Here is a 24,441-nt window from a genome sequence, read left to right as displayed (position 1 = left end):
CCTTCTGACCCACTTCCAAATAGAAAACTCCCTCTGGTGTGAACAGGCACTTGGTTGATAAATCTTACTACGGGAGGCCGAGAGACACACAGAAGGCAAGTGCCAAGAGGACAGCCACCATCCTGTGTGGTGCTGGCCATCGTGGCCATGGTTTTCTCCCTGTCCTTGGACCTGCAAGCTGCAGGGTGATGGACCAGTCCAGCGCTGTTTAACCGCACAACATTTGCAAACCCTGAAAAGAGGGTCCCGCTGGGGCTGAGCACCTTTCGGGTTCCATCTGCTCCCCGGTGCTCACACCCAGCCCTTGAGGAGCACGGAGCAGCCCCCCTACCGCTGGCTGGGAGGGCTGGGTGGGATCCCGCACCACGCTGTCCCCGCCGCGCCGCAGGGATGGGGCTGACACCCGGGGCAAGGCCGGCGGGCAGCCACGGCCGGCGCACAGCGATCCCCGGCGGCTCCCCCGGCCCCAACGCTGCCCGGGCCGAGCGGCGGGACCGCGGCGGGACCGTGAGGGCCGGCGGAGGCACCGTGAGGGCCAGCGTCTCTCCCCCAGGGGAGGGCCCCGCGGCCGCCCCGCCCGGCCCGGCCCGGCCCCGCGCTGAGTGGGCCCCGCGGCGCGGCGCGGAGCGGCGGGCGGGACGCCACGGGGCGGGGCGGGACGCGGCGGCCGAGCCCGGCGAGACAGCGGCGGAAAGTGCCACGACTCCACACGGCCGCGGCGGCGAGCAGGGACCGCGACCCGGCACGGGTGGGTAGGGGCGGCGGCAGGGCAGCCCTTCCTTCCCCCGGTCCCTTTCCCGGCCAGCGCTTCCGCGATCCCCCCGCGCCGCCTGCGGGACCCCCCGGCCCCGGCGCTCGGAGCGGGGCGGGAGCTCCGAGGCGCGGCAGCCCCGGCGCGGAGCCGTGTGGCGCGGGCAGCGGCGGCGGCCCCGGCGCGGAGCCGAGTGGAGCGGGCAGCGTTGGCGGCGGTCCCGGCGCGGGGTCCGGTCCGTGCGGCGGGGCCGGGCGGATGAATGGCCCTGAGCGCGGAATGGCGGCGTGTGCGGGCAGGGCGAGGTCCGGGCCCCGCGCTGCCCCCGGCCCCAGCGCCGCCGTCCTGCCCCGGCGCCGGCCGGATGACAATTGCTAATCTGATTAACTCGCTGAAGGAAGGTCCCGGCGCTCGGGCCGCTGTCCCTTGTCCCTTTTCTTTCCTTAACTAAGCCCCCCCGAGGAAACTCTGCTGGCACCCCGGCTGCGCGGAGCTTTTATTAGACAGAGGCATCGATCCCCCAGGCGGGGACCCGCGGCCGCCGAGGGCTCCCTGCAGCCGGGACACGGGCAGCCTTCCCCGCTGCTCTCCTCGCCCGGCGGGGCCGCGCTCCAGCGGAAGAGCGTGTGCTGCACACGTGGCTGAGCGATGCAGGAGTGTCGGCCCCAGCAGTGCCAGCTCGCACCTCCGTCGAAGCCCTGAACCAGCGGGAAGTGGCTGGAAGAAGTCGAGGCTACCCGGGATGTGAGCCCCAGGGAGGAGCTGATGAGGACCGCCGGTGAAATGCCTCTGCGGGCCGGGGAGGGGAGAGAGAATTTCTAACAGCCGCTGCAGGGTTTAGTCGAGCTGCAGCTGTGTTGTGGTGCTGTTACACTCCTCTCCTATATACACATGTATTTTCTGCCTGTTTTCTCACTCCTGGGCTGAGGAAGGGAGCTGGCAGCGCTGCTGGCAAGCACAAGCCAGCTGGCTGCTGCTGCCAGAGCTAATGGAGCACTAAGACACGTTCAATTAAGCCGAGCTGTAACTGTTGACGATGGGCTGATCTGGAGTTGCTCTGTGGAGTAGCACATGCTGCTGGGAGCCTGGAAGTGCACAGTCACACAGAAAATGTATTTAAACTGGCAACATGGGCAGGATCTGCTCACGGCGTGCAGGCTTTTCTCGTTTGTTTTTAATTTTTGTCTCTATTGCAGGAGGGTGGAGGGAAAAGCTCCAGTGGAGGTATCTGGTGATTGTTTTTTTATCTGCTGGCAGTGCTGTTGCTGATCTGCCTTCCCAGTTCCCTCGTCCTTGCCCTTTCCCTCTTTTTTTTGGCTGCTGGGATATGTAGAGGAAGGGATGCTGCAGGAGCTTCACAGGCAGGCATTGCTGTGGGTTATGCAGAGCCTGTCTGTGTGCATCCAGTTCTCCCTCTGCCCCCTCATCACCCCTGCTGCATTGCTCTAAACTGAGATGCCACCTTCACACCATGGCAAAGTGGAAGCCTTGGGGTGCAGGGGTCAGTGTCCTGCTTGCCAAGAGCAGCTTTTCCTGTCTGCAGCACCTGTCGACACCAGGAGGAGATAACATGTGTTTTCCTTTGGCTGTGGGAAGAAATAAGATCTCTGTAGTTACTGCACAACCTGACTCTTCCATTGCTGCTGCCCACCTGTTGTGTGGCCTGGGTGATTTAAAAGAGGGTGGGTGGAGGGGCTGGGCCATAAAATGCTGAATTCCCGTGGATTTCATTTATGGTCACAGAGGGGAGGACAGGCTGAGCAGGTGGCATGGTTCCAGCCTGGTTTTTGACACAGCTGTCAGTGACAAATGTGACCACAAGACACTGAGCATGGCCCTGGTGCTGTCATGTCACATGTCTGTGGGCTGGTTCATCCTGGAAATTGTTTAGTGCTGAAAAACCAGCAGGGCTGAGTTTGGACTTTGGCTCAGGTCAAACAGAGGTGGCTGCATGTGCAGGGAGGTCAGGTCCCTTGGGCTGTTATCTGGGATTTTGGGAAGCTTGATGGATAACAGGAAAAAGCCACAGGAGTGGAAGAGTCAGAGCACAGCATTTCAGCCAGCTCCTCTACATGAGAAGGCCAAGTGAACACCAAGTGAAGTTGTTCACCTTATTCCTGTTCTGATGTGGGGAAAGGCTTTACCTGGACCAGCTGTTTTGGGGAAGGAGTTTGTCTATGGAGATATGAGATGATTTCTGCTGTTTTGGCTGGGAGAGGATGCTCCAGAAACATCATGGAAGTAAAATGCTCAGTGTTGGACGCGAACTTAATTTTTTGAGCATAGACTCCGATGATTGCTGGTGTCCACTCACTTCTTGGGCACACAGCCCTCTCCCAGGCAGCTGGAAAAATGCCGTCACAGGAGTGATGCCCCATGGAACACCAGAAGCTGCAGGAGGGAGGATCCTGAAGTCTTTGAGCCTCTCCAAAGCATGGCTGTCAGGCTGAACATGTGAGACTGCCTTTGGTGCCCCATTTTGCTGTGTCCTGGCTAAGACTTTGTCCAGGTGGGAAGCACGGAGGGGAGCACGTGCTTGAGAGGGGGATGGTGTCTTGCTCTGCAAATCCAGGAGCAAACTTCCAGCCCTTGGAAGGGCAAAGGTGGCAAGGTGAGGAAATGTCAAAGCAGAACTTCTCTCCTGGCCGCTGTCACCGTGGCACAAAGCTTCTGGCATCTCTGCACCAGGAAGTTCCTGCAGGAAGACTTTTCCTTATCTCCCAAATGCCAAGGCCAGCCTGGCTTGGTTTAAGCCTGTCTGTGCCCCTTTGGAGAGATGGGCTCTTCCCTAAACAAGGGATGGGCTCTTCCCTGAATGAGTTGCTGGGCTGGTCGTGCCAAGTCCCAACCCCAGGAGGAACGCTACAGGTGGAACTCGCTCCTCCCTCGGGGCACGAGCGCTGGGACAGCACCAGGGTTTGCTGCTGGCAGGGATCATTTCCTGGCTGGCACCTCTCTCTCCTTCCTGTGGATCTTCTGCTGGCACATCTGTCCTCAGCAGCAGCGTGGCGTTCCCCTGCTTGAGCTTGGATGGCCTCTCTGAGCATCTCGGCTGCTCTCAGGAGCTCTGGCAGCTGCCAGGGCTCTTGTGCAGGTCCACAGCTCCTCGGTGCTCTCAGCTGCTTTGTTCTGTATTGCTTTTGGTCTGGAGGGGGTTGCTGGGGTGCTTTTGTTTCGATGGGAAGGACTTTAGTGCTCATTTACATCCTTATCTCAGCCTGGCTTTAAAGCAGGAGGCAAGGTACAGGCAGCTTTTACTGCAGCCCGTGGAGCTGTGTGAGGCTCTCTGCCAGGGACCGAGGGTATGGGGCTCTGGAAGGGCTTGGGGGACAGTCCTGTGGGGTGAGGATGGGCAGGCACACGGCTCTGGTGCCGTGATGCCACATCCAGCACTGCCATCTCAGCACCCCTGTCCTCTCATCCATCCTCCCTAGTGGAGATTAGGATTTCTTGCCCCATTCCCATCCCCTGTGGGCTCCATCAGGCTGCTTTGGAGGGTGGCAGTACCAGCTGGTGGCGTTGCAGTGTGTTTGTCAGCACTTGGGGATGCCCTTGCCCCAAGGTGCATTTTTATCTAGATTTGAAACTGTGGTGCTGTGAGGTCAGGAAGGGCTTATTTTTACAAATATATTGGGGTTGCTGGGTGAGGAATGTAGGTCACCTTGTCCTGGCCCTAAAACAGCTCCTGGGTGCTTTGGTATAGCCCTAAACTCAGCACAAGATTGGGGGTTTGTGTTCTCCAGCCCTGCTTTCTATTTACTGACAGGGAGAGAAATTCCAGTCCTTTTCACACTGTGGTTAGGAATTACCTGTCTGTCCTGGTTGGGACATCCCAAAGCAGTGCTCCCCAGTCAGGAGGCAATGGCTTGGCACCAGATGTGCTGGAATAGAGTGGGCTGAGGCCATTCAAGTGCCAAATGGCCAGGGTGGATGTGAAATAGTAATGAGGGATGCCTGCAGTATCAGCTGGGATCTCCAGCAGTGCCCTGGGGTAGAAAATTGGCCCTGACAGGGCTGGCTGGTTCCAGCTGGCATGGAGAGCCCTCCTGCCTGCCAGCTTCTCTCTCTGCTGCTTTACCTCAGAGAGGTGGGCAGGGAGAGCTGCTTAGAACATCCTTTCCCAGGCAGATTGGGTGTCTCCAGTGGGAGATTGCAGCTCCTCCCAGCCCTGCACCCCCTGCTTGGGGGCTGGAGGTGAGTTTTCATTGCCCTGTCCCCACCTTCAGATGCAGATTCAAGTTTGCTGCTCCAGCACTTAGAAAGGAAAGACTCTGAGGTGTCTCCCTGCAAGCATTGAGGTTTGAAGAGATGCTGATCTCCTTAGTTTTAGTCTTATTTCTGCCTCCTCCCCTTCCAGCCCGTCCCTCCCTTCCTCCCTCCCTCCCTCCTCGACCCACACCCCCTTAAAGAGGAAATTTGATAGTGTCACCAGTTAATCGTGGGGATGAGAGCTCCTGGTGGCTGAGGACTTCCTGCATTTTGCTTGTTCTGTTTTGAGTAACAGTGATGAGGAGCCACAGCCATGGCAACTCCTGGAAAATGTCCCTTCCCACATTACCTGCATGACAACAGCACCTGGGGGACTGGGAGCCACCTCAGAGCCACATGGAAGTGATGCCCTGGTGGATGAAACACATGGATGGGCCAGCAAAAATTGGCTTTGAAACCAGGACAGGTTCAAGTAGCCATTAAGAGGAGTGGAGATAGCAGCATCTTCCCCCAGGTGTGGCTGAACCCTGCTGGCCAGAGCTCAGAGCAGGCAGTGTGGGCTCTGCTGCTGCTCCGCAGCGAAAAGGAAGGGTTGCTGCAAAGCTTTCTCCTCCCAGGGGGGATATTTTATCCCAAAGATGGCACCTGGATATGCATCTGGGGGCAGGTGCTCCAGGGAAAGCCCAGATTTTGGCCAACCTGCTCCCAGAGGTCTGAGAGTGGGCTCTCTTACTGCTGCAGGTATGGCTTAGGGTTGTACAAAACCACCCCACTGGACATAGAATGAGGCTCTTGGCTGTCTCTGATTGCATCCCTGCTTTTATTTCCTTCTCTCTGGTTCTTCTGGAGATGAAATTTAGTCACTGAGGTACAACTGGACCCCTGTGCACGGGCGGTGTAGCAGAGGAGCACAAACTCAGGGGTGCGCAGGCAGGTCAGGATGAGCCACGTGAACCTGGAGTGTTCCTCTTCCCAGTGGAAGGCACAGATGCCCGTGTGAGGATCCTCCTCAGAAAAGCCATTGCGTTTCTTCCCTCCCCTGCTGCCCCTAACTGCTGTCCTGGTGTCTTGCAGGCACAGAGGAGCGAGGCAGCATGGACGTGTACGACCCTCAGACGCTGGGTGTTGTGGTCTTTGGAGGCTTCATGGTGATCTCAGCCATCGGCATCTTCCTGGTGTCCACCTTCTCCATGAAGGAGACATCTTACGAGGAGGCTTTGGCCAAGCAACGCAAGGAGCTGGAGAAGAGCCAGCAGCAGAAATTAGAGAAAAAGAAGAAAGAGAAACTGGTTGAGAAAAAGGGAAAAGCGAAGAAAAAGGAAGAGAAACCGAATGGGAAGATCCCAGAGCAGCAGCTCACTCAGGAAGTGACAGACCCTCCCAAGGAGGTGCTTCCTGAGCCTGCTGTGGTGCCTGAGCCTGTGACAGCTGAGACTCCCATTGCAGCAGTGGCAGTTGTCCCCCAGGAAAAGGAGAAACCTGTCCCATCACCTAAGGAGAAGAGGAAGAAGGAGAAGAAGGTGGCAAAGGTGGAGCCTGCTCCTAGCCCGGTGCTCGCTCCACCCCCTGTCAGCGTCCCCAAAAGTTCTCCTGTGCGGGAGGTGGCCCCCAAGGAGGTGCCTGTGGTGGCAGTGCCCCCAGTTGGCACCCAGCAGAGTGCTCCTGTCATCAGCTCTGTCGCTGTCAAGAAGAGCGAGGCTCTCCCAGCCCAGGAGGACCAGAAGCACGATACACCTGCCAAGAAGAAGGCTGCATCCAAGAAGAAGAGCGAGCCAGGTGAGGCCAAATTCCTCTGCCTGTATCCCTCTGGTCCAGCACAGGGGTGTTGGAGAGTTACAGGCTCCTCTGGGATTTGTGTCTGCAGGTGGGAGTGAATGAGAGCTGCATGTCCCTGTCCTGGGAGAGGGACAGTGCCAGGGTGCTGCACATCTGGGTGGAAAGCCAGGGTGAGGTGTTTTCCCCATAGAACCCTGACTGTTAAAGCACAGAGGAGCTCTCCCACACTTGGTCACTGCTAGCATTTCCTCCTCCTTTGGTGGAGGTGAAGAAGGATTCCTCAAGCAGAGAGGATTGATGGAGTTCATACTGCAGGGGATTGATTGTAGAGTAATTAGAGGGAAGAGACTTTGGGTCTGCCACAGGGAAGGGAAAACTTACCCATCAGAAGTCATACCTTACTTGATTGATTTAGAGATTGCAGAGTTCAGGACTACCTGATCTGTTCTGAGTATAAAAAAAGTGTAGGGAGGGGAAAATCAGCTCTGTTGCTGGATTCTGGCCTCTCGTTGTACCAGTGGGAACAGTTTGGGATTTATTTTTGGTTAAGTGATAATTACAGGCACTAAAAACATGAATGCTTTTAGTCCTGTGGAAGGGTTCCCGTGTGGACACATGGCAGAAATCTCTCAGGTGTTCTCAAAGATGTCATGTGGTGTGCATAGATTTCTTTCTTTCTTTACAAAAAACCCAAACAACCCACCAAACTAAAAGACATCCCTTCTTGCTGCCCTTCTGCAGCACATCCAAACCTGCTGTGCAGCCTGGCAGTTTCCACACCCACATTTTGGAAGAGGGTTTCAAAGGTGGGTTAAACCCCTTGAATCTGCTCCTCTGAGGGAAGGATTTTACTAAAGACCATCTCCACATGTTGACAGGGTTTGGAATGACTGGAGAAGCTGCTCCTGGAGGGTATTGCTGGGGTGGTGGGCTTGGGGGAACTGCAGGTGACTGGCTTGTTGTGTGCATTCATGTGAAAAATACACAAATCCAAAGCCCTAAATCCAAGCTGTAACAGCTGAGGGAATGTGACTGGGAGGTGACCTTTTAGCATTTGTTAAGTTGGGAGGTTTTTGGGTGCTCCAAACTTAGATTCCCTTGGGTATGAAGTGCCAGTCCTGCATGTCCTGAAACTGAAGAGTGATGTCTTGGCTGCTCCTGTGGGATTTTGCCAAGGAAAGCTCTTGGTAGGATTTGTGCCACGAAGCCAGCTGCAGTTTGACCAAGGTGTTTTCAGCAGCTGTGGTCTCTCCTCATCAAATGCAAAGGAACAAATTATCCTGTGGCAGATAAAAATGGGTGTTCAGAGTGCTCAAGGACACATCCTCAGCACTGAAACAGATGGCAAACCTGACAGGAGTGGCTTGGGGTGTTTTTCTCCTGCGACTCCACGTGGAGAGGGGCGGAATTCCGCTTGGTGTGTCCCTGCAAGCCCAGGGCTGAGCCAGGGGATGCCATGTGCTGTCCTGCAGCCCTGCCCTTGCCAGCATGAGTAAAGTGTGAGCCAAGCCTCAGTCCTGGTGGCACAAGGGGTTGGAGCTGCTGGGAAGTGGCTGTGGCTGGGGACACAGACACGGCTGTTGCCAGGGCTTGGCACTGCTGTTCCGGATGGATCTACCAGTTACTGTCACTGGCCAGACAGACTCAGCTTGGGGAAAACTAATTTATTCCTCATAAAAATGGATGAGAAACAGAGATTTTTTTAGAAGTGAAAACAATGCCTTCCCCCTCACCTCCTGTGCTTATTGTCAGGCTCAACTTCACTCCTTCCCTCCTGACTCCTCTGCCTCCCATCCCTGAGTGGTGCAGGAGGATGGGGACTGTGGTCAGTTTATTACAGCCACCCTCTGCAAGCTTTCCTCCTCACACGTTTGCCCTGCTCCAGTGTGGGGCCTTCCATGGTCCTTTGGGAGGAACCTTGTCCAGCATGGGATCTGTTCTCTAGAGGAGAATCTCTGCTCCAGCACCTGCAGCACCTCCTCCTTCTCCTCCTTCTTTGGACCTTGCTGCTTGGGGCATTCCAAGCTTTGTATTCAGGAGACTCTGGTGTTAATGACTTCAGGGGCTCTGGAGCTACTGGATTCCAAACTGCTTTTCCTTCTGTGGTTTTCTAGGAAAAAGAGCCCACAGGGCCATAGATATATGCAGGAACCCCTAAACCACAGCCTCTGTGTATTGTGACCATGTGCACTGAGGTCCTACAACAGCACCATGGTCCCTGATGCTCCCTGGCTTTCCTAGGTTAGCAGGGTTGAAGTCATGTTGCTCCCTTAGCAAAGAGCTGGAACAAACTTGGCTGATGAAAGATGGGAGATGACCTCGCTGTCACCAGCACCACTGCATGGAGTGACATCCTTCAGCAAGGTTGTGTTTTGGTGTGGTCCAGCTTCTGATGCCTGACATGTCTGAGCCCCCTGGCACTGGCAAAGCACTCCCAGCTCCTGTTGAGAGTCTCTCAGTTTGGTAGAGGGTGATGGCAGGTGCTGGGACCAGCTGTTGAGCCAGGCAGAGGTGACAGCTGACTCAAGGAGCACGTGTGTGGTGTCATCTCCAGCATTTTCTCACTGTTCTCACTCAGAGGTACCAAATGTAACACTGGAAATCTGTTTGGATGATGGTTTGAGATGGCAGCTGTGGGCTTGAAGCCTGCTGAGATGATACAACATTTCTGCTGTTGTCCCCAGAAGTCCCAATCCCTTCTCTCTCCTCCCCAGCACCCACAGATTCGGATGGGGCCCTGTACCTGCCCTACAAGACTCTGGTGTCCACAGTCAGCAGCATGGTGTTCAGTGAGGGGGAGGCCCAGCAGCTCATCGAGATCCTGACGGAGAAAGCAGGGATCATCCAGGACACCTGGCACACGGTAGGGCTCTGCTGAGCCTCAGGAAATGCAAGGGGGGAGATGGCACCCCATTTTCAGACAGGCTGAGGGTGTCTGGGAGAAGGGAGCTGAGCTTTCCCCTGGAGCAGAGGGCAGGAGGTCCCCTGTGTGTGTGGGGTGGAGGGGATGGCTCTGGAGGTGTTGGTCCCCACTGATGTGCACCCCATGCTGGCAGGCCACGCAAAAGGGTGACCCTGTGGCTGTCCTGAAACGGCAGCTGGAGGAGAAGGAGAAGCAGCTCTCTGCTGAGCAGGAGGATGCAGCTGCTGCCAGGAACAAACTGCGGGAGCTGAGCAAGGTAAGGCCTGCGTGCCCCTCCTGCCATCCCCGCTGTGGCCTCTGCTCGTGGTGGCTCTCCATGTGCCTCTGCTCCCATCTCAGCCCCCTGATGGGGCTCTTTGCACCCTTCACCTGTTGGCTGTTTTCTTCCCAAGAAGCAGAGGAGATCTCCCCCTGCCCTCCTCTGTTGGGGCTGCTCCAGTCTGGGGAGGTGCCAGCCCAAAGAACTGCAGGGTAGTGCCCGTGGGCAGCCATGGGAGAAGCAGAAAAAACCCTTTCTGTGACAGACTGCAGCTTCTCCTTCAGGGAAAAAAGCAAATCCTCCCTCATTTCAGCTCCCCTGAGCTGAGATGGTGCCTTTGTAAGGAACCTGATCCTATTTACAGTGCCCTTCCCTGAGTCAGACCCCTGCCCCCAGCTCTATTTGGGCGTTGAAGGCAGAGCAGATCCCTGCCACCCCGAACTTGTGGCTGTCAAGTCCATCTGCTTAATTTTTCTTCTTTGCCCCAAACGTTGTGTGATGTTATTTATCCTGGGGGAGGAAAATAAAATTCCAGGCTGTCTTACTCCTTTCTCTTAGCTGGCCCAACATGGAACAACAGTGGCATCCAGTGGCCACAGAGCCCAAAACAAAATGCAGGAGGAAATGTAAGTGCTACATGTACCTGGGCGTGGGGGCAGCGACAAGAGGGCTAAACTTTGTATCTGCTGAGCTAGGAGGCCACATGCTCTTCAAATGGGGAGCCCTGTGCTCTGAGGACTAACTGGGGGCCTCCTTTCTGGAAGGAGCTGGCAGCTGAGCGGGCCAAGGCGGGGGCCGTGGAGGGCAGGCTGAAGGAGCAGCTGCTGAACCGCGAGCGCGAGATCGTGGCCGTGCAGGCACGGATGCAGGCCAGCTACCAGGACCATGTCAGCGAGACCCAGCAGCTGCAGGGCAAGGTGAGCCCCAGAGTGAGCCCTGCACCTGCCTCTTCCTCTGCCAGGTGGCTGCTGGTGGCGCATGGGTGACATTCTGGAGACGGCTGAGCCGTGCGAGGGGGCGAGACCCTGCAGTGCTCCTGGGCCATGGTGCTCAATGTCCCCCCAAAACCCCTTTAAGGCCCCCCTAAACACTCCTTAAACTCCCCCAGATCCCGTCCCAAACCACTTCAGAGCCCCCCACACCCCTCTAAGAGCCACTTAGTACCCTCCACACTCCCTAAATACCCCCCCAATCCCTTTAAGCCCCCTCCAAACCTCTTTGGAGAAGAGGCACGTTGGAGCATCTTCATGGGATGTCACACCCCTGGGGGCTGTCAGCATCAGCACTCACTCCCCTGCATTGCCAGTCCCTCCTGCTCATCTCCTGGGCTTTGGCAGGGGCAGCAGAAGGGCTGCTGGTGGCAGTAACCCCTGTTGGGCTCCTCTAGATCCGGACCCTGCAGGAGCAGCTGGAGAACGGCCCCAACACGCAGCTGGCTCGCCTGCAGCAGGAGAACTCCATCCTCAGGGATGCCCTCAACCAGGCCACCAGCCAGATGGAAAGCAAGTAAGGCTGGGAGGAGGGGCAGAGCCTGGGGCTGCCCTCTGGCAGACCTTGGCTTGACCACCCCTTTCCCAAAGGTTCTTCTGCAGACCCTCAACTAGCCGGAGGTGGAGGAGGGAATGAGGGAGGAAGAACTTTGCCAAATGGCTTTTGGGGCTGCACCAGGAGAAACAAAGGTGTTCTTCCCAAGTGAAAGGGCAGGGAATCCCTCTCTCCTTTGGGGTCACCTGGGCTGATGCCAGATCCAACAGGCAGTGGAGAGGAGAGAGGGCATCAGAAGGCGCTGTGGTGTTTTTCCCCCATAGGGGAGCTCATACTCTCAAACTTGAGAAGAAATGCAGCCAGCTCATTGATGGGAGTGATGCTACAGAGAACAGAACAAATAGGAGCTAGGTAGAAGGATTTCACACTCCTATTTATAGGCAGTCTGAAATGACTGGTGATTAACAGCAGGCCAATAATTACAGAGTGGACTCCAGCTGCAGTGCTTCCTCTTGTGTCTGGGAACACAGATCCGTGTGTCCTCTACTTCATAAGAAAGGAATGTCTCCTGTGACTGAACAGGGCTTTTAAAAAGTGATTTGTTGGCTCTTTCCACCCCCTCCCTGAAGGACCAGGAGTGTCCTAGGAACAGACAAACAAAGTTTTCACCATTTCAAGTCCTGTATTAGGCCCACAGGAGGATGTGTTTCCCCCGACCAACACCAGGGAGGCTTGGCTGGCCTGTGGGCTGAAATAACCCTGCTTCTGTTGCTGCAGGCAGAATGCTGAGCTGGCCAAGTTGAGGCAGGAGTGCAGCAAACTGATGAAAGAGCTGTCTGAGAAGTCAGAGGTGCTGCAGCAAGAGGAGCAGCAGAGGAAGAGCTGGGAGATCAAAGCGACGGCCTCTGAGAAGCGAATCGAGCAGCTGCAGGTCAGGCAGGCACTGGCACACCCTGTCCCCTTGCAGGGCTGGGTGGCTGAATGGGTCCATGCGCTTGGCCATGGAAAGTGTTAGGAGGGTCAGAAGTGTCCATGGTTGGGAAGGGAGCTGCCTGGCAGGTTTCCTGATTGCTCTGCTTGTGACATTCCCTGTGCCCCTTGTGTAGCACCACCATCAGAGCCCAGGGAGCAGCATGCCCTGCTTGAGGCCTTTCTTCTGCAGGTGCTCTCTCTCTCAAACTCAGATGCTTTTGAGCTTGTTGCTCTCTCTCCTTGGTGTAGAAGATGGAGCTTGTGGCTTTTTTAGTTGCCAGCAGGGAGTGGCTGGGTTTGGGGGTTTTAGGGGTGTTGAAAGGACACCTCCAAAGCAGAGTTCTGAGCACACAGAAGTGTGTTGCTGGCAGGCAGGCTGTACTCACACAGGGAAGAGCATCTTCTTGGGATGCTGACAGGGCTCCTGCTGGGATGTTGCTAAGCTGTGTGCTGGGAGCATTAATCTGGTGTAGCAGACAAGGTGAGGGATGTCTCTGAATTGCTCTGGCCTCTTCAAGAAGGGGCTGTGGTGTAATAGACCTTTACCTGCACATGCCAAAATAGTTTTATACAGGAGTTCCTAAAGCTAGGGGCCTTCCATATCCTTGCTTTTATTTTCTGTGTGCCTGAGGCTCACAGAAAATAAAAGCAAGGATATGGAAGGCCCCTCTGGCTCTCATTTTGGTGGGCTGCATTTGGCTCCTGCTGCTTTGGCAGGTGAGGAGCAAGGAGGGTGATGTGAGCTCACAGCTGGTGTGAAGGCAAGAGCTGCCTCTCTGCTCAAAGCAGGAGCTCCTAGACATACTTTTGGGAGAACTCCAGGGCTGTCAGCTCTCTGCACACCTTAATGCTAATGAAATAAATCACACTAGCGGACTCTAAAGTCAGGGATATGCTTAAGGTGCTAGGGAGAATGTGTTCCACAGTAACACCTGGAGCTCTGAGCTGAGGATATTGAGTCAAATCCTTAAAAATCAGAGCAGCTCTGCTTTCCTGGTGGTGCTGAAAGCATCCCTTGGACAGACAGGCCTGGTTTACCTTTTCCTGTCCCCTCCATGCAAAGCAATTTTTCTCCCTCTACAAGAGTGCCACTTTTACCTGTAAAGCTGCAACTCATCCTTCCCCCCTTTGCCTTCCCCCTCAAAACTCTTGCCCTTGCCAGCCTCTTCCTTGCTGCTTTCCATGATGGAAAATAAAAGTATTCCCTGGCTGAAATTGCACAGCCAGTTCCTCCTCCTGTGGAAGCGCGGTTGGGTGTCTGTGCTCTGCAAAGCCCCGTGCCAGCACCTCTCCCTGCTGGGCTGGGGCAGTTTGAACCGGGGCTCTGGGAGCTTTTTCAGAGCTCTCCAGAGGAGAGGTTGGCCATGGAATTGGCCCAGGACTGACACATTTGGGTATTGTCTGCTTCCCAGTGTGGGGGCTGGCACGGGATAAAATGTGAGCGCGACGCGGGGCGCTCGGTGTGCACCGGGAGCATGGTGGGAGGGTGACTTTAATCCCCCAAAACACAGCTTAAAAATAAGATTATGTGACACATAGAGCTTTGCTTCAAACTGGCTGGGGTGTCTGTCCCACTCCAGGAAACCTTCTCTTCCTGCCCTGCAGGCTTACCAACGGGAGGCAGAGGTGATGCTGCAGAAGAGGCTGGATGAGGTCAGCGACGAGCTCCGCAAAACCCAGAGCAGCTACAAGAGCCTCTTGGCAGATGCAGAAAAGACCAAAGGGCAGCAGCAGAGCATTGCTGGTGAGGAACTGGGATCCACATGGGGCGGACTGGAGACTTTGAGAGCTTGGAGGAACCACTTGTGGCAGGACAAATGGATCCAGGGATGAGTTAGGCTGGTGTTGGTGTGAGCAAGACATGGGCTGGTCCGTGGTTCTGTCCCTCTCCTGTGCTGGCCTGCATCCCTGCCTGCCCTTTCTGTGCCTCCTCAGAGCATCCTTGGCCAAGGAAGGCTTCTTTGGCTAAGATCCTGCATGGGCAGAGCAGGGTGGGGAGTGTCCAGGTTTGTTTGCACCTGCCCTACTGTGTTTGTCACCCTTCCCTCCAACAGAGCTGCAGGCCAAGCTGCTGAGCTCCGAGGCAGAGGTTAAAAGTAAGCTGCTGGAGTTGGACAGTGTGAAAGGGAAGCTGCAGGATGCCAGCTCAGAGAATGCAAAGCTTCTGGAGAGGATCAAGTCCATTGAAGCTCTGCTGGAGGCAGGCCAGATGCGGGAGGCAGAAAAAGACAGAGACCTGCAGGTTGTGTGTGTGATTGTGGGGGGAGGAGGGGAGTGGGTGACACTGCTTACACAATCCCTGAATTGTCTTTGCTCTGGGATGCCACAGAAAGGGCTGACCTGTGTCATCCCATCAAAGTGCTTTCTCTCTTCCAGGCAGCCAATGAAGCAGAAATGAAGCAGCTGCAGTCCAGGTGGGTCCAGGTGCACACCTTGCAGTGGCACCTCCAGCTTGCTGTCCATGTGTCCCAGGCTTCCTTGAGCACTGAGCCTGCGTCTGAGGGCTTCCTGCCTTCCAGGCAGGCTTGGGGCTTTATTTTCAATTAAAATATTAATTAGTTCTGGTGCTGGCCACATGTAACAGCCAGTCTGAAGCAGGACTGAGTTGCTGGCAGGCACATGGAGCCTGACCACTCCTACAGAGCAGGAGGTTCTGCTGGTGTTGGGGCTGGGTGTGGGATGTCTGGTGCAGGTCCCTGCTCAAGGCTGGGCCAGCCAGAGGAAATTTTTTGAAGATGGATGATGGGGACCAACACCTTTGAATCTCCAGGGATGGAGATTCAGCACCACTCTGGGTTCCTACTCCAGTGTTGGATCACCTCTTCCCCCACCCCCCAGCACAGAAAGGTTTCCTGGCATTTAACTGGAGTTTCCCATGTCCTGAGTCCTGCCTGTTGTTCCTTGTCCATGTGCAGGGCACCTCCAAGAAGTCTCTGCATGGGGGGAAGATTTCTCAGATGCCCCCATTGCCAGCAAGCATCCAGCATCCCTCTAAGGAAGGCAGATGTTGAGTTGTCCTGAGACCCCAGGAGATGTGTGTAGTTCTTCTCAAGGACCTTGGTTTGCTCTCACTGAGGGTCCCTTCAGGGCAGATGGAGAATCTGAGGGTGTGGAGGGAACCTGCAGCTTTCTGCTGTCTGGTTGGCAGCCCTGATTTAGGGTTTCTCAAGACAGTGGGATGATAGTTTCAAAATGCAGAGCTGTGGGCTCTCTCAGCCTAATGAGCCACGGATAGGAGCAGCCCCAGTGGTGCAGGCCAGAATTCCTGGCCTTTGCATCAGGTTGCTTCTTCCCCAGCATGTTAAGTGATTGCATTTTATTGCTGGTAAGGGGGTAGAAAACCAGATCCCACTCCAGTATTGCCCTGGCTGTGGTTTTTAGTCCTGCTCCCTCTTCCTCCTGCTGTGTGTAGATGTCAGAGCAGACCAGGATAGGAAGGGCTGTGTCTCCATCTCGGGAGCTTGCTGCCCGTGAGGGGGGTGACTGCTCAGACTCACTCCTGCATCCTGCCCTTGCAGACTCCAGGAGAAGACAAACCAGCTCTCAGCCTTGGAAAGGGAAGCCACACAGCTTCGGGAGGCAGTGGAGCAACAGAAGGTGAAAAACAATGTGAGTGAGTGACAGACAGCCCGCCCATCGTGAGTGAGTGACAGACAGACAGCCCATCGAGAGTGAGTGACAGACAGCCCATCGAGTCACCTTCTGATGGCTCCAGGGGTGTGGCCAGAGGCTCTTCCAGTCCCATGGAGCCCTGGAGGCATTGCCTCATCTGCCAGAGGGCAGGAATGCCCCTGGTGGGCGGCCTGAGGTGACATGTCTGTCCCTAAACCTTGGAAGGTTTAGAACCCGGTAAGGCAGGGAGATCCTACCCTGGTAGGGCCAAGGCAATCTCTGAGGAGGCTCCTTCACACCTTCCTGCTCCTCTGCTCCTTATTCCTCTACTGCAAGGGGGTGTCACTTGTGTGGAGGCCACCTTGCATCCCTGCTCTTGGCCTGTGTTCCCTGCAGGCATCCTGAGCTTGCTTCTGGAGCTCCTGTCCCATCCCTGCCAGAGCAATGGGCTGTATGGAGCCACTGGAAAGACTGGGGAGAAAGGAATGCTTATGGACAGACTCCTGACCAAACCCAGTTCCCTCAGCAGTGGCTTTGAAATAAATCCCCTGCAGTGCCAGCAAGCAGCTCTGTGTGGCTCATTGCCCTCTGTGTGTGTGGTGTCTCCACAGGACCTTCGGGAAAAGAACTGGAAGGCAATGGAAGCGCTGACCACGGTGGAGAAGGCGTGTGAGGAAAAGCTGCTTGCTGCTACCAAAGCAAAGGTGAGCCTGGCATTGCCCTGGTGTTGGAAGGGAAGCATTCAGCTTCCCAAGCCACCAGGGAGGCCTGCCCTGGGTTGCCTGCCTGCTTAGGAAGAGTGTTGGTCCAACTCTTTTGCAAGCTTCTCCAAGATTTTTCTTGAGGGCAGTGCATCCCTGGTACTGGTCATGGGTGGGGAACCAGGGATGTTGTTGACCTGGAAGTGATGCTTGCACCAGCAGTTTTCTGTGCTGGCTGGTTCCCCAGCCCTGTAGGCACAGAAAAGCAGGAGCGGTGTTGTCAGCCTGGCCAGCAGGTGCCCAGGAGCTCCATCCATTGCAGTTTGTCCCTGTTTCAGGAAGAGCTGGCCCAACAGCTGGACGCGCTCCAGACGCGAACCAAGCAGACGCTGCTCTCCGCCCTCCCAGGGGTCACTGTGTCCTCACAGCAGGTGGGACAGCCTTCCCCAGCCCTCCCCAGAGCCTCTCCTCATGGCAAGGACGGAGGTCTAAGCTTCCTCCTTCTTTCTTGTCCTCTTTTTTCCAAACTCAGGACTATAACACGTGGCTACAGGAGTTTAAGGAGAAGACCGTGGGTGTGCTAAAGCAGCAGATGATCACAGCAGAGCCACCAGTAAGTGGTGGCTGGAAAGTGGAGGGCTGAGGGTGTGCTGGAGGGTCACATGTTTCTTCTTTTCATCTCTCTCTCCTTCCTTTCCCTCTCCTTTTAGGATTCAGCTCTTAAATTAAAAGAGGCAGAGGAAGCACAGAGCACTTTACAGGCAGAGTGTGAGCAGTACAGAACGATCCTCGCAGAGACTGTAAGTTCCTGCCCTTTGCACTGTGTGGGAAACCCCTCTGGAGAGGTCTCCTGTCAGCCCAGGCTGCCCATGAGCTCAGGGTGGGCATCCCTTGGTGTGGTGGGGGAGCTGCTATGGGGTGCAGTATTTGTCAGTGAGACAGAGGAACAGGATAAAGGTGAATTTCTAGAGCTCTTCTTCAGCCTGATTGTGTTGGAAACCTTGCTGGTGGTGATGGGATGAGACACAGCAAGGGCTCTGATGAGCTGGTTGAGCCAGAATATGGATTAGGAGCCCCCAGCCCCACCTGATTCCAATTCTGTCCCCTGTTGTTTGGCCCAAATCCTTGGAGAGGCTTTGGAGGCTCCCAGCCCTTACCCTGCCCAACCTGCTGGGGCTGCAGGAGCTGTGGGCTCAGCTGAGGCTCTGCCCACAGGAGGGGATGCTGCGAAACCTGCAGAAGAGCGTGGAAGAGGAGGAGCAGGTGTGGAAGGCAAAGCTCACAGCCTCTGAAGAGGAGCTCCAAAAGGTGTGTGCTGCTGACACAGCTGGGTTTGGTGCTCCTGGAGCTGGACTTCCAGGAGAAGGGGCTGTAAATTGGTTGGTGGCCCTCAGTGTTCTGTCAGCTGTGAACACTGAGACACAGGAACTTTTTCTTCCCAAATCTACCCCTCCTGTCACCAAGCCAGCTGACAAAAATCCCACCTCATGTAGAATCTTCCCTCCTGAATGCAGAACTGAGACTGAGCTGTTTTCCATGGTCTGGCTGCTCCCCATCCATCACGTGGGGTTTTGGAGTTAGCTGGGGCTGCAGGGAGCTGGGGGAGGCTGTTGTGCAAGAGATGTTTGATTTCTCAGCCCACTGGTGGCTCCTGCAGGGCCAGCACTGCTGAGGCTGCTCTGGGATTGCACAGGGTGACATGGCTGCTGCTGCTGTTCCTGATGGGAAGAACGGCTGGTGCTAGGGCAGCTCCCAGAGCAATCCTGCCTCTCTGTGGAGAGCAGGGGAATTCCTCCTTTCCAAACACTTCTGCAGAGTCCTCCTCAAAAACCAGCCTGGGTTTAAGTGCTTTTTCTGGCAGCTTGGCCTCTCTTAATAACGAAGCCCTTGCCACCTCATTGGAAAATTGCTGCTTCCAGACCAAAAATTGCTTTCAGCAGGAAGCTTGTGCTGAGTCTCATGATGGTTTCTCGGGTGTTGAAACCTGAGTGCAGCCATCTGAAATGCTGCAGGCAACAGCTGCTGCCTTGCTCCACCATTTGTGGCCTGTGTGTGCTAGACTTGTCCTCCCTGGGAAGGAAAGCTCTTCCATGGAGCTCTCCTTGGATGGGTACAGAATGAAGTGGGAAGGGTGGGAGTCAAACAGCAGCTAGTTTCTGATTGAGCCAAAGGTGCTCAGTGTCCTTCTCTGACCCTTTCTGCTTCAGTCACACCTGCAGCTGAAATCCCTGGAAGGTGTGGTGGAGAAGTTGAAAGCAGATCTGCAGAGCACAGATCAGGTGAGGGTTTTTGTGGAGGGGACATCTCTGCACAGGTTGAGTCAGGCCCCATCTCCTGACTTGCCTTTAGCCACAGCATGTTTGGGATGTGTTGGACCTCACACAATCACCCCCCTCCTGCTTTCCTCTCTTTCCATGCAGCTAAAGGAATACACCTCTCTTCTGGAAACACAACTGGAAAATCACTTGGAGACAGCCAGCTCCGAGCGCCAGAACTACACAAAAGAAGTTGAAGCTGTAAGTGTGGAGGCTGCTGCCTTCTTCAGCTTTTTCTAACCCTGACTCCCCACCCATGCACGATTTGAGGATTTGAGGAGTGCCCTGGGGGTCATCTGGGAGGTGCTCCAGGGATCTGCAGCTTTGCAGAGAAAGGGGAAAACAAATGGGGATGGTTGCTCCAGTCGGGGTTGTAGACTCTAAAGCCAAGAATCATGGGCAAGGGGATGGGTCAGGGACACAGGACAGATCTCTGTGGAGGTGCTGTGTGGTTTCTGTGGCTCAGGTGAGACAGACCTGTCCCATGGCTATATTTGCCTGAGCAGGCACATCAGCATGTGATGACACCAAGACCTCTTTGGGAAGATGTTGCATCATGAAAAAGCTTCCTTGGGCCAAAGAGTTCCTAAACCAAGTGCATAAAAGGAGTTGGGTTTTTTTTTCCTTTCTTTGGCAGTTGAGGCTGCTCTTGTCAGAGTCCCAGGAGCAGCTGGAGGCAGCAAAGACTGAAACACAGAAGCAGAGCAAGGAGCTGGCTCTGGTAAGGAGGGACTGTGGGAGTGCCCTGCTGGGTCCTTGGGGCTGGCTTGCAAAGCAGCTGTGGGGCCAACACCCTTCCTGTGGGCTGAGGGGGGCAGGGAGGCACAGCCTTGGCAAACCTGGTGCTGCTGGGCACCACACGTTCAGAGGGGATTGCTGGGAGCCAGGGGAGATTTTTATTTCATTGTCTTTCCTCCTGTGATGGGGTGGGAAGGGAGAGCAGCAAGGCTTGCTCAGGCTGGTGTGTAGCAGAAAAAGCCAGCTGCCCCACCACTGGACACTTGTCACCAAAGCACCACCCTGGGGCAGGGGTTTGGGGATCCATCCATCCATCCATCCATCCATCTGTCCATCCATCCATCCATCATCATTTGCTCTGCACCCCTGGGAGCTGTTGAGCCTGCAGCTGCCCAGCTCAGATGCCACTGTCCTGCTCTGGCAGAAACTGAGGTGGTTTCCCAAGCATTCCAGCTGGTGTGCAAGCCAAAAATCTGTCAGGCTTTATCTACAGGCTCGTGGGAAGGCTGTGGCACAGGGATGTGTCACTGAGCCAGGCTTGCTGCTCATCCCTCAGGTCAGGCAGCAGCTGAGTGAGGCAAGAAGCCATGTACAGGAAGGAGGAGTGGTGGGGTTACCATGTGAGCCCAGTGAGGCTGCACCCCTCGAGGTTAGGGTGCTGAGGCCACTCCTGGGCAGGCTCTGGCCCTCTGGATGCTGAGAATGCACTAACCATGTGTCCTTTCCCATAGCAGTTGGCTTTCAGCAGGCTGTTTCCCTTGGGAACCCTCTGGCAAGCTTTGGGGGATGGTGGCAGTGCCCTGTGGGGTTCAGAGTCTCCTCAGAGGAAGGGGACACCCCCCTGACAGAGCTGTGCCAGGATCCCTTCCCTGCCAGGGAGGATTAGGCTTACAGAGGCTCCATAACTCCTGCTGCAGCTGGGCTGAGGGCATCAGCAGCAGCCGTTCCCTTCCAGGCTGACACCTCTCACCAGTGGCAGGGCTCTGTGTTCCTCCTCTAATCCTGTTAACTGTGGAGCCTTCTCCCAGGCATGGGGGCCTGCCAGGCACATTTTCTCTATGGGATGCCTCTCATCCCACATCCCATCTGCTGCTGCCTGAGGAGCAAGCAAAACTGGGCAGTGCTAAGCCAGGCCCCAGGCTTGCCATCAGCAAATCTCCCTGCAGAGCGGGGATGCTCTTACCTCTTGCCCTTTGGAGCTGTGGGGAAAGCTTCTGGTTTTATTTCTTCTGTCCAGCCCAGCTCTCTTGGTGCTGTCCCTGCTAGCTCATTTCTTGAATCTTTTTTAAAATGCTGTTTCTGGGTGTTTTCCCCTCTCCTCAACACAGTTGAAAACCCAGCTGGAGCAGAACGAAACGCTGGCGGAGAAGGAGCAAACGCTGCGGCAAAAGCTGGCACGGGAGCTGGAGGAGGTGGGTGTGGGTGAGAGGATACCAGGGTGTGCAGAGCCTTCCTTTCCTGCATTCTTGGCTGCTAATGAAGCCCAATAATTAATTTGAAGAATTAATCTGAAGGCTTTTCCCCATCACTGTCCACACCTCAGCCATCCCTGTGAGACGTTCCCTCCCACGTCTGAAGGAGTTCTTACAGCAGCTGTGCTAAAGCCATGTGGCATCACTGGCCCCTCAAATTCAGCTCTCCCAACCCCCCATGTCTTGTGCCAGCTTTTTCCTTGGAGGGTTATGGGCTTGAGCTGGGTTTCCTGCTGCTCCAAGTGAGAAATGCCATCTCCCTGCTGGAAGCAATGCCTTGTCTGTCTGCAGCACCCAGCAGGGCACACCCAGCGGGCACTCAGGGTGGCTGGAGCTGGGTGTGTGGGAGATGCTGGCACTGTTGGCCTCTGTGCTCACTGACTGTGTCCCTTTGCAGGCCCAGAGCTTGGCACGCAGCTTGCAAGCAGAGCTGGAGAAGCTGAGGCTGGCTGAACACGCAGCAGCTTCAGACAAGGAGGAGGTTCAGCATCTCAAGGTGGGTTGGCTGTGCCACCACAGCAGAAGACACACATGAGCAGGACTGTGGGCATGATTGATCATTTCTGAGCTTTGGGGAGTGAGGCCCATCCCATGGTCACCCTGCAGGAGAGGGCTGAGAGCTGCAGGGTGGCTGAAGGACAGCAGGGCCACTCATCCCTGCAGGTGACATCAGTGTGGTGCCCTGAGCAAACACTCACAGGCTGGGCCTTTCACACACTGGGAAACCATCCAGTGCTGGCCGATGGCATCTCCAGAGAGCCACAGAGAGCTCTGTCTGTCTGTTCTCCCTGCTGAGGTGGGAACTGGGTGTTCCCCTGGCCTGTGGTCACTGAGACAGCTTGATGCAGACCTGAGGTGTTTTGAAGGGTTTGGGAAGGTCAGCAGGTGGCAAAGGGAGGCTCAGGCAGGTGCCTTCTTTTGACTGCCATGTAGGAAAGACTTGAAAAAGAGAAAAAATTAACAAAGGACCTGGGCCAGGCAGCAACCAAACTCCAGGAGCTACTGAAGGTTTCCCAGGACCAACTGGCCAAAGAGAGAGAAATGGTGAAGAAGTTGAAAGAACAGCTTCAGGAAATGGTACTGGTGGTGGCCATGTCCCTCTCCCTGGTGCTGGTGGAGGCCCTGGGGCAGTGTGCAGCAGGCAGGGGTTTAAGAGTGGAGGCAAGAAGATCCTTGCTGCCAGAAACCATTTTTGGGTGGCTTTTGGGAAAGGCTGAGACCACAGGAGATGCTGGTCAAGGACCTGGCCCATCTGTGAAATGCTTTGGGCCTTGAGCTGCCATGAGATTAAGGGTGAGGCCAGCTGAGTAACCCACTTCTTTTTCTTGTTCTCCAGGGGCAAGAGGACAGTTCAAAGGAAGGGACTTCAGTTTGATGAGTCTTCACCCTGGACCTTACAGTTAACTTACCAAAATGCCTTACACATTCCTAAAAATAAAAATTTATGCTAAATTTACTGTAGATAAAAGATACAAGCCATTAGTGACCCAAAACCTAGTTTTGAAACTTACAAGAAAACATACAAAAAAAAAAAAATCCAAAAAACCAACCAGTAAACACTGCAGTTTGTAAGAAAATCTTCATACTGTTTTGTACAACTCTTCATTTCCTGGGGAGCTGCTGTGGCCACGCTGGGGCTTCACCCTCCTGTTCCAGCAGAACCCAGCAGTGTGTGAAAAGGGAAGAGACTGTGCTTGTATGTCAACCAGTGCAATTATATATTTTTTTCCGGTTTTTTTTTCTTTTATTTTCTTTTATCTTTTTTTTTTTGTTTTGAGTGAAAGGAGTGTGAAAGTAAGACCCACCATGGAAGGATGCCTCTTGGCTGGGTGGCTCTTGGCACGTGGATTTCTGGGTGTCGATGCAATTAAAACGACGTAGTGAAGGGAGCTTGTCCTTGCTTTATTTTTCTTGTTTGTGTTGGGTTTTTTTAAGTTTGTTGTGTTGGGTTTGTTTGTGTTGGGTTTTTTTAAGTTTGCAAGCCAGGTAGGGCTTTGGGGTCCCTGAAGAAGGACTTTGCTTTGGCCAGGAGTTGTGTCACGGAAGCCATCCCGTGGTTTTTATTCACTACAAGGAGAGAAACTTCATTCCCACTGTTTTCCCACTGCTGGTGCAGGGCTGGCCTCCCTGTGGGGTTTGGCAGAGGGATTGACACTTTGCCATGGCAGTAGGGGCATGGTGGGGACAGGACCATTCCTCCTCCTTGCTTTAAACCTTAGTGCTCCCCTGTAATCTGTCCCTGTGTGTGCAGTGTGGTGGTGGTGCCCCTTGGTTACTGTCAGGCTCTAGTCCTCTGCTCTCCCTTCTTGTTGCTTTCCTTTTTACTTTTTTTCCTTTTTGTTTAATTGTTCTTTTATTATTCTTCTTTTTTTTTCTTTCTTTTTTATTTTCAAGCTGGTTTCTTAGGAAATGGCAGAGGCCACGTGACAGCGTGGTGCTGTCTCCCCACAATAAAGCTGCTGAGCCCAGTGCTGACATCAGCAGGCTTTGAGAGAGGGAGGAAAAAGGGCCCTCAGTCCCTCCAGTGCCTGCAGAGAGCCAAGGCCAGGAAGGAGGATGAGGGGCAGAGCTGCTTCCATTTTGTTCCTGGGGAAGGCCAGTGTGTGACCAACCCCTGTACCATACCCTCCACAGGACTGGGACATGCTGTCCCTCCCTCAGCACTGTGGCTTTTGGGGCTGTGGTGAAAGCTGGGGCAGGGCTGTGTGTGACTCAGCTGGGACCAGGTGAGAACAAGGGCCAAGGAAATGGGGAGCTGAGACCCACCCCTGCCCCCTCCCCTCTGTGTGTGTCCCCACTTCTGGAGGGACAGAGGAAACAGACCTTTGCCCCACAGCCAGGGTTGGCCCGTGGTTTATCTTCCTGGACTTTGTGGCACATGTGGAGGAACACATGAATCGAGGGCCATGGGTGACCTCAGCCTGCCAGCACTGTCACTTCCCCCAGCCCAGCAGCCCTGACCTGCTGGATGGAAGCTCCCAAAAGCAAGGGAATGGCTGCATTGTGTCAGGATTGCACCAAACCCCCACCCAAGCCCCAGGCAGGACAGAGCTGTGGAGCACGGCAGGGTGGCTCTCACCCCCAGCAGCCAGGGCAGGAAGGGCCCTGCAGCTGCAGGTGCCGGGAAGTGACGCAGTTCCTTTGGTTTTGCAGTTTTTGGCTTTTGCAACAACTCTCTCCTTTCTTGTGAGCTGCTGTGCACAGAGAGCAGAGACCCAGGCCGCCCTC

General features: G+C 55.1%; 1 protein-coding gene across 4 annotated transcripts; it reads left to right on the top strand.

Moving 5' to 3' along the window:
- Positions 1–667: 667 nt before the first annotated feature.
- Positions 668–22,918, top strand: RRBP1 (ribosome binding protein 1). 4 transcript variants are annotated; one of them, XM_054290341.1, is made up of 22 exons: positions 668–748; positions 6,035–6,736; positions 9,451–9,599; positions 9,793–9,915; positions 10,683–10,835; positions 11,306–11,424; positions 12,181–12,334; positions 13,981–14,119; positions 14,430–14,617; positions 14,752–14,789; positions 15,894–15,972; positions 16,599–16,691; positions 17,027–17,119; positions 17,221–17,301; positions 17,399–17,488; positions 17,904–17,996; positions 18,896–18,967; positions 19,109–19,204; positions 19,641–19,724; positions 21,070–21,153; positions 21,611–21,709; positions 22,550–22,918. In XM_054290341.1, the coding sequence occupies exons 2-22, from the start codon at positions 6,055–6,057 to the stop codon at positions 22,586–22,588; spliced, it is 2,748 nt and encodes a 915-aa protein (XP_054146316.1). In that variant the 5' UTR covers positions 668–748; positions 6,035–6,054; the 3' UTR covers positions 22,589–22,918. The 4 variants fall into 4 exon arrangements, with proteins under 4 accessions (XP_054146316.1, XP_054146314.1, XP_054146318.1 ...); XM_054290339.1 differs by having other exon boundaries at positions 15,894–15,984; XM_054290343.1 differs by lacking the exon at positions 22,550–22,918 and adding an exon at positions 22,147–22,531 and having other exon boundaries at positions 15,894–15,984.
- Positions 22,919–24,441: the final 1,523 nt, after the last annotated feature.

The sequence above is a fragment of the Melozone crissalis genome, unplaced genomic scaffold (assembly GCF_028551555.1).
Source record: "Melozone crissalis strain CALT ecotype California unplaced genomic scaffold, PUWL_Pcris_2 ptg000081l_1, whole genome shotgun sequence".
NCBI classification, from domain to species: Eukaryota; Metazoa; Chordata; class Aves; order Passeriformes; family Passerellidae; genus Melozone; species Melozone crissalis.
The sequence above is the reverse complement of the archived record's forward strand: the minus strand, read 5'-3'. Positions and strand labels throughout refer to the sequence as shown.

What these genes read in the sequence shown, in the direction of transcription:
- RRBP1 (XM_054290343.1), top strand. Translation starts at nt 6,055, where the DNA reads ATGGACGTGTACGACCCTCAGACGCTGGGTGTTGTGGTCTTTGGAGGC. An exon ending in AACAGAAGGTGAAAAACAAT is followed by an intron (nt 15,985 to 16,598) that starts GTGAGTGAGTGA and finishes GTGTCTCCACAG; the next exon opens with GACCTTCGGGAAAAGAACTG. An exon ending in ATCTGCAGAGCACAGATCAG is followed by an intron (nt 18,968 to 19,108) that starts GTGAGGGTTTTT and finishes CTTTCCATGCAG; the next exon opens with CTAAAGGAATACACCTCTCT.